Raw genomic sequence first — 12,517 nt, 5'->3', positions numbered from 1 at the left:
TCTTGAAACGCCATTACAATAAAGATGCTGAGCTTTGTCCTAAACTACTGCTTGGGTCTGCACCAGCCTTGGATTGGTTAGGTGTCTGTCGCCTAAATCTGATCCGGATTAGGTGCTCATTGTTCGGATGTTCTCAAAGAATGATCACATTGTCATAGCTCTGCTGAACTTATGACGTTATCCCTGTTCAATCAACCATGCAGCTAGTTTTGCTTTATATAAATTATAGACTCTCACATCACACATTTCATGAGAAGGATTGAGATCTTTTGAGTTTCAACATTTTGAGCGGCGAATTGACTGCTTGTTTCAGCCGCGTAGGGCGAAGGCGGAGGAAACTATGCTCAGGAGTCTTCAGGATGTCAGTTCCAGTGTTCCTTGATTAAGAAATGACATTGTTTTTATGGCTAACTGAAATGCGATTGTGTGGCTGGGGAGGTTCATTGTTGGAGTTCACAATGGTCTACATACTTCCTCTGCATCTTGTAAATACGGTTTCAGCTGGAACGCCTATCCCTCGATTAGTGCTAGCCTCCAACCTTCTTTCACTTGCAATGCATTTACACTTGATCATCTGATGCGCATGCTGTGAGACAGATATACTTTGGTGTGGACATCCAATTCTCCTGGACCATATTTGTTTCCCTAGTTTTATCTTGTGAACCTTTGTAGATTGCGAGGTCTACTTGTGAAGATTGTCATCGGTTACAAAACTGAAATTTCTCGTCATGGAGGCTGTATCGGCATCCTCAGGGTGAAAAATCGCTCTGGATTCTTTTCTACTCTGTAGCTGTGAAACGGCGCCTAAATTTGTACATTTGATTCATCAGTTTACTGGCAGTTCATTTTCGCATGACTACGGTATGATCGTGACAGCCAGACTATTTTGACTTGGTGCAATACTACGATGAGCTTAATGATATCCAAGTTGGGGCCCGTCACGCACTCCAAGTTGGCTGCTCAGAACTTGACAAAGAAACCCTATGAGCTTAATGCAAATGGTGGAGAAAGCGTGAAAACTATTGTTGCAAATTGGTGTAGAAAAAACAAGGTTGGAAGTACGGGTGTCTACATTTCCACGAATCAGTATAGTAGAAGGTGTTGTTCCATATGTTCCGATCCCATTCCACTGCGACAATATGACTGGTGGTCTTCTGCACTCACGCTTGTCACGAAATGTGACTCAATAACGCTGGGGATTCTACCATCAGATGAAACCGGAAGCCTATGACGATCGGGATCCAATATATGAAACTGCTCATGGATTTGATTGTGACGGGTCATCTAGTCCAGCCCCTTTGTGATGCATTTCCTGTGCAACTGCTGAGTCTGCGAATGGCTAGATTGGTGCTAATGGGTATTGGAAATCAACTTCTTCTTTGACCGAGATAGGAGTCAAGTTGGGGAGTTGTGGAAGTCAGATAGCAGTTATAGGCTGAGGGAAGTTAACTGAGTGTCTTGTGCAGCAAACCTGCTGATTCGTTATCCACTAATATTAAGACTGATCAATAAACCGCTCTTCTTCGTCTTCATTTGGACAGGTATCTGTAGCCATAGTAGTCTTAATTGTCGTTGTCAACTAGAACTTCCTCATGTCCTAGTAAACTTAACAATCTTTGTAATACTTAGTCCTCCATATGTTCATCTTTTCAGTATCGTTCGAAGTAGGCCGCTCCCTTAATAGCTATGCTGGAAGAGAATTATAAGTCTTTTTATTTGAGAATATAGTATCTGCGTCTATCACTATCTGAAGTAAGGCACTTAATCAGAATCTTCGACATTGAACAAGGAACCAGACTGCGAACATAGTATGCGTCATGCGAGGATGAGCTGGCCACGGCCATGTCCACCAAGTCGCATTTGGTTGGTGACCTACGGCCATGTCATAAATTCTGTTTTCATTAACTGGTCTCTTGTTCTCGTCCGTTCTGGGTGCCATAACTTTTAGGGGTTTCCGAATGCATGTCAAGTTGTGTTTGAAATCGCACGTGCGGTATAGTGTACCAAAAATGGTGTTCGGGGACATGTCAAGAGACTACATTCGTTCGGACTTGTGCTATTTTGCAGGAATTTGGTCGCACAACTGCCTCGAGTTGCCTAGCTTATCATCCTTTTGAAGTTTCCATTAGTTATTTACCTCCGATTGAACATTACAGTCATCTCCTCACTACTGTTTCAAATTTTTGGAGATCCTTCTTCTGAAGTACCTATGCTTGCTCGGAACCGGTCCTACATGTCTGCTTTGGGCGTCAGATGTTGGTCCGTAACGGAGTATAACACACCACTGCGTCTCTCTGCATCGCTAAAAATTCAGAACATGACCTAAAACTATTGGATGAACCAGAGAACCACGAAAGATTCTATAAAAATTAAAACCGCATTATCAGTGACTCTGCAACTGAATGGAAGGTCATGTTGGTGTACAAAAGCTGTCATCATGCGGGCTTTTTTGCCCACATGAGTAAGTTTCTACCTCTGCTTGCTAATGCCTAGGCTTATTGTGTTTCATCTGCTCCCTGCTACTAGTTCATTTTGGTTTGATTCCCTTCCCTGTTATGACAAAAAAACTCCCATTCTTCTGGGAAGAGAATCTTGAAACAATTTTCAGCCTTCAATTACTACTCACAAGGCTCATGTGTGGCATGATGGTGGAGAAGGAATGACCATATCCCCATCAAATCTTCACTACAGAATTTCTGATTCCCCACCAAACCAATCTGTCAACCCACCAATTTGTCAGGGACCCAGAAATGACAACTCACATAGAGTAAAAACTACCAGTGTTAGTACTATTCCATCACAACTGCAGTAGAATCAATTCTTATACTATTTTCTAATATTTATTTACACACAAGATTGTTTTTGAGTGGCTGAGCCAGCCAAGAGCACCAGATCCTTATTTTTTTGCCAGGTCAGTCCTCCCTAGACTTAGTTAAAGCTGGGAAAAAATGAGGTATGGTCATAGCATTGACAGTGTAGGTACTATTATTAAGGAGATGGGCTATGCACATGGACATTGTGGACATGATCCACTGTGGAGGAGCACGAAGATGAAGAAATGAGGGAGGAACCGACCTAATCGTCATGTTGTGATAAACCACACAACACATTCAATTGATGAGGAAGTTGAGGCCTGTGAGGAGTGGCCACAAGGCACTGGTGCCAGCACTGTATCCAGCTGTAGTTTTCTCAAACAAATCCCCACATTAATTCTTGTTACACAAGAAGGACACAGCTTTCCCCTCACAAATATGTCTCATCCCTATCAACAGCAAATGTTAGATGAAGCTAATACCAAACCAGGGGTCCATCTTTTCCTGCCTGCAATTCAATCTTTTTCATGGACTTGGAAGGAGGGGGGGTTATTCTTGCATGTCCACCAACCATTGTTTGATCCATTAGATTCATTTGTGTGAGGGAGCTTGATCCAAATGAGTTCCACTTCTTAGATATAGCTCTCCAAACAAACACTTGGATATATGCATATATATATATATATATATATACACACACACATACACAACTAGCAAGCTTTGTTTCTTAAATACATTACTGATTGAAAAACTATAATTGTTTCATCTGTTGATCTCTAAGTGCCCATGAATTGTTGCCATAATTCAATAGAGTAGCAAGAGGAGAAAATCATACTGAAGGTATAACTTAAACACATTTTATGCATCAATTTTCAATTTCTGTTTTTTAAACAACTTATCATCTGCTACTGTTTCTATAGTTTCAGGTGCATAATTTCTAAGGAAAACAAACCTTATGTTTAAAATTAATAAATTACTTTATGTTTAATTATATTTGACACTCAAATATAGAATGTTGCATGTATATGTATATATATATATATATATATATATACAGAAAAAAAAAAACACTCATTTCCAAAGTAATTCATTGGATAATTTTTTCAATTTGACAGTTCAAAAACTGCAAGAAAATAAGATAAAAAAGTTAGCAAGGAAAAGGTAAAAATACAAAAATGCAAATGTCTTTTTACTCTTTATTCATTATTTATTGATGTGTGTGTGTGTGTGTATGATTGTGCTTGTTTTCTTTGGTGAGGATAGTGACACAGTTCTTCTTTTCTTCAACACATGTCTCCACCATCTTCAAAGAGAATTTCATGAAAACAAAATTTGATATGAATCACAACAATCAGGCTCGCAAAAAGTTCAAACAACAGGCTGGACTTGAGAACAGGCAACTGATCCTTTGAATGCTGGTGCAACCACATCCAAGACAGAGAGCAATACAAAAATATATAAAAAGTAAATGAGTAAAATTAATACATATATATTTTGAGAGCAGACACATGGCACTAAACCTACAAAAGCCCAATTACTAACTCCATCCACAAGGTAACAAAATACAGATAACCCACGTCTTTGCTGTAGCATCAGCCAATGTAGAAAATGCCATGATGCCACAACATAAATGTGGCATGCATTCTCTAAGCCTAATCCTTCACTACACAAGCGAACAAACAATAGAAGTAAAACCCAATACACATATCATTTGATTCTATTTTTATTTTTATTTTTTAAACACACTCCAGTGGCTGTGGTTCCCCTGGTGGAGAGTTTTTCTGTGTCCCAATACCCCTTCCTTGTCTCAGTCTCACTTTCAGACTGTTTGTTTCTCATGCTTTCTAATATTCTCAGTAGCCCATCACTCTCACTTTCACTCTCGCATGAGAGTGAGGCACCTTTGTAAAGCTCTCCAGTGAGGTAAGTAGCTGCTTCTGGGCAGGCTTGGAAAATTAACTCGGTTGCTTCCACTTCTGAAACAAAAGCATTCTGTGTTTGGTTTATGTCCCTCTCTCCTTCCCTCATTTTCACATGCTTTATAAATTTTTCAGAAAAGAAAAGACAAAAAAAGAAAAAGAAGTATTCTCTGCAGTTGATCCCCCTCCCCTTCTACTCTTTCTATTTTCGTTTTACTCGTTTCATTTTATTTTTTGAAAGTGTGAAAAACGAGTAGAAGGAACAAGGCCATTCAGTTCTCTCCTCCAATCAGATTAAATTGGGTTTCACATGAAACGAGTGAAAAAAACAAAAAAAAAAAAAAAAAAAAAAAAAAAAAACTTGTTGACTTAATTTTGCCGCAGGTGGTGCTATTTATTTATTTATTTATTTATTTATTTATTTATTTATTGTAATATTCAATTGATTCTTCAACCTTACTGGTGTTTTTCTTTTACAGCTTTTCTACTTTTGTACACACTTGCTTCTGAATACTGTATGAAGTTTGAAAAAATTTAGAAACTTTTTTAGCATTGCAAGGGCGTTCTTCATTTTAAGAAAAGATATTTTCCTAAAAATATATACACACACACTTTTTAAACTCAGAGGACAGGGAGCAAAGATTGGCACCACAAAAGAGTACACACTAATTTGTATGGTAGTGTGGATGATGTGGGGAGCTGTCCTTCTCCAAATAGATATTGTATTGTCTGCATCTGTTTTAAAATATCATGATTGAATCGATAGAGGCCACCAAAAAATTCCACTCTAAAATCAAACACACAAGTTGACTACGACCCGTTCCTTTGCTTTTTATTTATCCAAATTTAGAGCCCTCAAGAGAGCACATGAATAATGAAATAATGATAATAAAGGAGCTACATGACATGTGTCAATAGAAGAGTGGATATCAGTTGTCTGACAGGAACCATTTTTGTTGTTGATATTGTTATTACTATTATTATACAATTCGTTCTCGGCATCTGCAACTCCTTTATTTCTAAATATATGTCACACAATTGGGTTTTGGTGGCACGGTAAAGAACTTGCGAAATTCTCTGCCTACATGGCCCTACTCTAAAGGACTCTAAGTTCTTTCCATTGTTTAGGGCATTGGAGGAAAGCAATATCATATTTTGGTTCTTCTTGTGAATGCGGACTTTGGCAATGTCTTCTTTCTTTAGTTCATATGGATATATATGTATATATAATTTTTAAATGTAGCACTCACATTTGCCATTTGTGTGCATTTTTTGCTACCTTTTCAAGGTTTTGAATAGGATCAACAATAGTACCCTCAACCTTTACTTTGTTTTATTTATCTTATGAGTAATTGTTCTTCACATGCTTTTCAATAAGTCTGTAGAATGAAAAGTTTTCAAGAGAATGTGGGAGGGGGTTGTTGAATTTGACCGTAATATTTTTTGCAGTATAGTTGTATTCTAGCATGGGTTGCAAATACAATCACCGTAAGCAAAAAAAATAAAAAATAAAAAATAAAATGTTTACGTAGAGTGTGTTTATATCTTTAGCGTTTGTCAATGCAACCTACTTCATTGCTCAAAACATGACACTATACAAGCAATTTGCAGATGCAAAATAACATGGTGAAGGATTGGACTTGTTGTTTTTGAACCTTAAATCATAAAACTTTAAAGTAAAATCGAAATTCACAAATATCAACCAAGTGGGTGATCAAGTGTATTCATGAATCTCTCTCTCTCTCTACATATATATATATTAGAACAACAATAATATTTTGTTTGCTTGGTTTTGAAGTATAATTAGAATGAACTACACACGTGTTTTGAATGTCTCAATGTCAATTTAATAAATAAGAACAGAATGAATAAATTAAGCAACAACTTGCACTGACACGTGTTGGTAACCAAGCACAGTGTCATCGTGTCTGATTCCTGTGAAATCTAGGCGCCATACTATTTGTAACTGTTGTATACAAACATTTATTGTGTTATTTTATTTTATTAAAAAAAACCAAACCAAATAAACAGTAGATATGCGGTGATTTATATTTTATCAATGATTATGTAACCATCTATAGGTCTTTTAATATCAAAGGTATTTTAAGCATCAATACTGCAAATTTGTTTTAAAGCACAATTCAAAACATAATATGGTTCCCCAAACATATTCCAAATCCATATTTGGATGAATGTATCCTATTTATTAAATTTATCTGTCTACACCAAAAAGTTCAAATTAACATGTTCCCCACAATAAGTGATGCGAATGTCATCCAAAAGTGAAGGATGATTAATTATAATATAATTTTAAATAAAGGAAAAAGATGCTTCTATTCGTTTTAATATGGATAGTATGGAAATATTGACATCCATACAATTGACATTATTACACAGCAGAACGAATTAGTATAATGGTTGAAATAGTTTGTGTAGTGGCATACGAAAAAGACAACAAGAAGGGTTGAAGGTGGAAAAGTAATGGGACCCACTTAAGCACGCCAAGTAGGGTATCTATGACCGACCTAATGAGAGAACCTATTAACGGCAATGCCCAATTGGCATGGCCCCTGATGTTGAGGTTCCGGTCATAGGGCCCCCACTAGCCCTTCTTCGGTCAGACACTCACTCGGACATCGTTTTATTAAAGCCAGGCACACATTTCGAGGTCTGAGAGATACACTGAATGATATAAGTGTCAAGTCAAAGTTCAATAATACCCACGGTATATATATATATATATATATATATATATAACTATGTTTCATTTTTTTCATTAACCGTGAGCGTTACTAGATTCGCTGAAAGATTTGATGACGTGGACAATTATTGGTTAAAACGAAGACATTATTGCAGAGCAATTCAAAGTATGTGTTTTGCGAGTGTGTTTTTATTCTATTTTCAGGGCTTGTTCATGAAAATAAAGTAAAAAATAGAAAAAGAAAAACAACAACTTCTGCAGCTTTTTCGTGTGGACCAGTGTAACCACGCTACTGGAACAACAAATGTAAAACAATCCAACCGTTAGTTTGGGATTTTGTTTTGTTTTGTTTTGTTTTTTTTTTTTCTTCTTCTCCAATTAGAGGCAAAATAAATGAACACAGAGTAGTTCAAATCCCATGAAGATGAAGAGTGATGACAGAGAGTCTACACACAATAACACACTGCAATTCATTCAACTCAGACATGGCGGACACAACTTACAACAACATTGTTAACTAATTTCTGAGAACGCAAATGAACACATCGAACACAAAAATTGACAGCCACATGAAACTTCAAGCATGGAGTTGTGACGAAGTGTTGTGAGAAACTTAATCGGGAAAGTTTTAGATGCAGATGGGTGCAAAAAGGTAAGAAAAAACGATGAATGCATAAAACTAGCAGTATGGAGTGCGTTCATCTATGAAAGGGAGGGAGATGGTGTGTTTATAGATCAATGAATGTAAATGGTGGTGGTGTGCGGAAGCGCAGGGTATTGTTGGATGTGTCGTAGGGTTGCCCCGCATTTAAAAAAAACCGTCGTGCTCTGCATTCTTCAGGCTGCGTTGTTCCTTTCACTGCTGCAGCTGTTGCTAGACTCGCCCTTGATGGTACGATGCCAATACTCTGGCCCTTGCGGTCGCTACCCACCTCTCACATCGCTACCTTGCCCAGGGAGCTGAGAGAGCACATAGCGTTGTGTCTCCCCTGCCCCCCCTCCTCTTGTCATCGCTTCCATTGCACAGCTTCAAGGTAATGGCTTCCAGTGATTAGCCTTGCGACGTGTTTTTGAATGGAAGAGAGGAAGAGAACGAGAGAGATAGACAGACAGAGAGCAAGGAGGTGGTGGTTGTGGTGGTGGTTTCTTCGTCTTTTGGACGTAGTTGAGAGTTGGAGCAGCATTGGTGAAAATGAGGGAGGCTGTGTCTGCAGTGCAGTGTTTGTCTTGTTTCCAGGCTGTGTGGTGGTTCTGTTAGGATCTTCTTCAGACAGGGATGGTTGTCATTTAGGGTGAAATTTGACGCTTCTGTTCCCTGCGTTTAGGTTTTGAAAAATAATGATCGGCGAGGATGGGTGTATATTAGTGTTGTGGAGGTGTTGAGGATGTTGGAGGGAATGATGGTGCCAATGGTACCCAAGAATTCTGACCTTGTCGGGAGGATATTCTCGGTGTTCTTTTATTTCATTCTGTTGAGTAGACGCAGAGTGGTATTCTGCAGTTAAGTCCCTGCAGGGGCTCAATAATGAGAACAAGTAAATGGTGTCCGTGAGTTGTCGAGATCAACCTGGATTCTCTCATGTGAAAGTGCCCGACTTTCTGTTGTGAGAATCCTTTTTATTGCTTTCAATCTATGCGGTTTGGATTCAAGTTCGTGTACTTTTTGCACAAGGCCTGTATTTGTCGACTCACCTCAATCTTCATGTTGGTTTGTTGTTGCGCAGGGTAGAGCAAAGGCAGCATGACCATATAAGGAATGTGGGTCTATTATCTGAAAGAGTCTTAGGTTTTCCTGAGGTGTCTCCTGAGGCGTCTCCGAGGAATTTGAGAGGCTAGAATCGCGCATCCAGTGTGGTTTTTTTGCTTGTAGGTGAAAAGGGAAAAAAGTGATTGGATTTGTATGGCCGGTTTTTTTCATGCTCGGCAGGCTGGCGACCTTGCTGTGGGCAAGCCTCCACTGCACAAGTACCCCAAGAACCTCTCGGTGGGAGAGGCCTTAAGAGCTCTCAAGAAGAGCAGTGACTTGGAGCTTAGCCTTTGGGAAGAGTTATGCCCACTCACGGAGAAACCTAAACAGGAAGCTGCTCCCCTAGCTCATGGCACTGCGTGGAAGGGTCACCGCCATGTTTCTTCTGACCATGCCTTGGGGAACGGGACCGACTCTAATGGTTACAAGGTACCTACAATGTGCGTCCCTGAAGATTTGTTACGGAGAGCTTTTATCAAACCACACCATTTCTTCACATTTTAATGTGAAAGTCGATTGGTCTGACGCTCTGTTTCGTGCAGGTCTTTAGTCAAGGCTTGTGGAGATGTGTGGGGAAATTGAGCATGGTGGATATCACCTGCTTCCTAGCTCGTGATGAAAGCTTGGCGGATCCAAGTGCAGCTCTTCGAACTCCCGTCTCAGCCATTGTTTCAGAAAGTGCCTTCACCATCGTGCACGTGGACTCCAAAAGCAAGTATGAATTCATATCGCTTTTCATATGATTTAATTTAAAATTTCAGTTTAACCAATTTTGATGTCATTTATTTATTTATTTTTTGTGGTCTTGATTGAAATCACTTGTGTGTTCCTCTGTATGCTTCTTTGCTCTGACATATTAGGATTATCAAGGTCAGGCCAATTCAGGGTTTCATCTTTTTGCCGGTTATATGTAGTTAAGGTATTCTTTTAAAACAATTCGACTATTTTCGATTACCTCATGAGCACACTGGGAGCTTGCGAACAAGGAAGTTATGCTAATCTCTTACAATTTATTTATGCGTGCAGGTTATTCGATGCCTTGGCTCACGTCCTCGACGGTGTGCACCATCTTGTCGTCTCCATTGATCAGTCCGTCTCAAACCGGTTGGCTCGCTACAACAGCATGCCTCGCTCTGCGAGAGTAGCCCATCATGCAATCCTAAAGCCAAATGAAGGGAAATTTTTGGACTCTCGATTCTCCCTTCCGACTAAGATTCAAGCCGAGGGACCTCAGGAGTACTGTTGGCTAACGCCAGAGGATATCCTCCAGTTTCTGTTAAGCTGCATCAGCTTGTTCTCCCCTCTCCCTATGATGACCATTCAACAACTCGGAATCATCAACATGGACGTACTCTCAGTGAAATCAGACGCTGATGTGATTACCGCATTGCCTTTGATACAACAAGCCGCCAGAAATATGACTGCTGTTGCCGTTGTCGAAGTGGAGGAGGAGAACGTTGTGGACTTAAAACTTGTTGGTGAAATTTCTCCCTTCACCATGAAAGGCTGTGATGAAAAAGCAGCTCTGGCCCTCGCAACTCTCTCCGTGAGAGACTTTTTGGCGTTTTCCTGCGACTGCGAATGTCCTCCCAACTCTCTGGTTGAGCGTGTGGAGTCCAGGATATGTGAGAAACTGGAGCACTTGCAAGTCTCTAGAACTGAATCTCTTTTGGCGGATACTGATAGCCCACCTTTATTTGCTTCCTCTCCAGTAGGCAGTGTCTCATCTGTCGGTCCGCTTGCTTCAATGTACAGCTTCGACAGCGGGGAGGAGTCATCTTCCTCTGACGAAGACTGCATTGGGCACTCACCCACCGGTCCATTCGGCTCCTCGCACAGATCGTCCTATTCTTACTACAAGGGAAGATTGGCTCCTAACATGTGTCGGCCATGGAGCTCTCTGGTGGCAGTGATGGTGCAGGCTCTCACTCACCGAGTGGGCTACATCTGGGTCACCGACAGTGACAACACCCTGATTGGAATTGTGACATACTTGGATCTAATCCGATGCATTCTTAGCCACCTACACTCATCAGATTAAGGCCATACTTACTGCTTCCAACTCAACTGAATGTCGCAGGCTTGATCTATCTTTTCAGTAGTTGCGCAGCCAATATTTGACTGCCCGCAGTTAATAGCTTCAGAGATTAACCGTCCATTAATTTTTGCTGGAGAGTTATATAATAGTGGCGCAGGCTAGTGTAACCTTGCGCTTGCGGATTCCTCTTGCTACCCTTCCTCCCCCCACCCATGTACCATACTGTAACCGAGTGAAATTTGATACTTTGGAGCTTCCTGTCAGCTAGCTTACAAAGCTCTGATGCAGCGACTGGCTTTGTAATCTTTGCGCTTACAGATCCCCTCCTGTGGCTACTTTTTGGACTGCGGTGCTTTATTATTTCTTACATGAAGCTCCTCGTGGTGGCATCTCATCCAAAGAGAATGATGGAGGAGATCTTTTTACCATTCTTCTTGAGGCAGGTTGTGCTTCGCGGCCAGAGTTAGTCCGTTACCTCAGGCTTATTTCATTTTCAGCATGCTTGTTGTGTTCTATGTCCCGCTTCTTGGCAAGAGTTTACATTTCACTCTGCAACTTGTCCAACCAACAAGTTGTGCTATCTCCTGCCCTCATTTTGTTACACTCTTCAATCCTGCAAAACAAATTTGCATTATATTCTGCTCAATTCAGATATTAACAAACTTTCGTTGATTACGTCTCTTGTACATACATACACACACATTGTCATACTCACAATTGTTTGAATTTATTGTATGTTGTGCTTTGCTACTGCAAGAAAATGAAAAGATGGGATGTGCAGGCATGAGTATATTTTGATAAGTATGGAAATCTGTGATCAAACCTCAATCACAATGCAGTGGCGAAGCATATTTTTTTACCATGCCACTTATACATTTTAACGAAGAATTCATAATGGATGATGAAATGGCAGCTGTAAATGACATTGATATAAAGTTCATTGTGTAAAAGTGTACAACGTATAACAATTTTATAATCAATTTTAGAACATAGAAAACATAAGTTTACAACATACTGTGTATATATATATATTTCAAACAGTGCTAGTTGATTTTTCTATGATACTGTATCTTATTTCAATACTTCTATGACTTTTCAGAAAGGATCTGACTGTCTTGGATGCAATTAACTTCCATCATAATCCTAACAAATTATCTTTCAAAATCCACATATTTTCTGGAAACTTTTGTGTGTAAATGAACCAATAATTAATAAAAATTTACATTTCTGAGATCTAAATGAAAAAAACTCCATGAAATAAACAAGCAAAATACAAGTTTAGCCAGAGATTACTTCAAC

General features: G+C 39.6%; 1 protein-coding gene across 3 annotated transcripts; it reads left to right on the top strand.

Moving 5' to 3' along the window:
* The first annotated feature begins 8,185 nt into the window (after nucleotides 1-8,185).
* LOC112286208 (CBS domain-containing protein CBSX5) lies at nucleotides 8,186-11,521 on the top strand. Of its 3 annotated transcripts, XM_090253272.1 has the most exons (5): nucleotides 8,189-8,467; nucleotides 8,759-8,845; nucleotides 9,158-9,609; nucleotides 9,723-9,895; nucleotides 10,207-11,521. In XM_090253272.1, the coding sequence occupies exons 3-5, from the start codon at nucleotides 9,334-9,336 to the stop codon at nucleotides 11,219-11,221; spliced, it is 1,464 nt and encodes a 487-aa protein (XP_090109398.1). In that variant the 5' UTR covers nucleotides 8,189-8,467; nucleotides 8,759-8,845; nucleotides 9,158-9,333; the 3' UTR covers nucleotides 11,222-11,521. The 3 variants fall into 3 exon arrangements, with proteins under 3 accessions (XP_090109399.1, XP_090109398.1, XP_024383644.1); XM_090253273.1 differs by lacking the exon at nucleotides 8,759-8,845 and having other exon boundaries at nucleotides 8,186-8,325; XM_024527876.3 differs by lacking the exon at nucleotides 8,759-8,845.
* The last annotated feature ends 996 nt before the right edge of the window (nucleotides 11,522-12,517 follow it).

The sequence above is a fragment of the Physcomitrium patens genome, chromosome 9 (assembly GCF_059467195.1).
Source record: "Physcomitrium patens ecotype Gransden chromosome 9, ASM5946719v1, whole genome shotgun sequence".
NCBI lineage: Eukaryota > Viridiplantae > Streptophyta > Bryopsida > Funariales > Funariaceae > Physcomitrium > Physcomitrium patens.
This window is presented reverse-complemented; position numbering and strand designations above follow the sequence as displayed.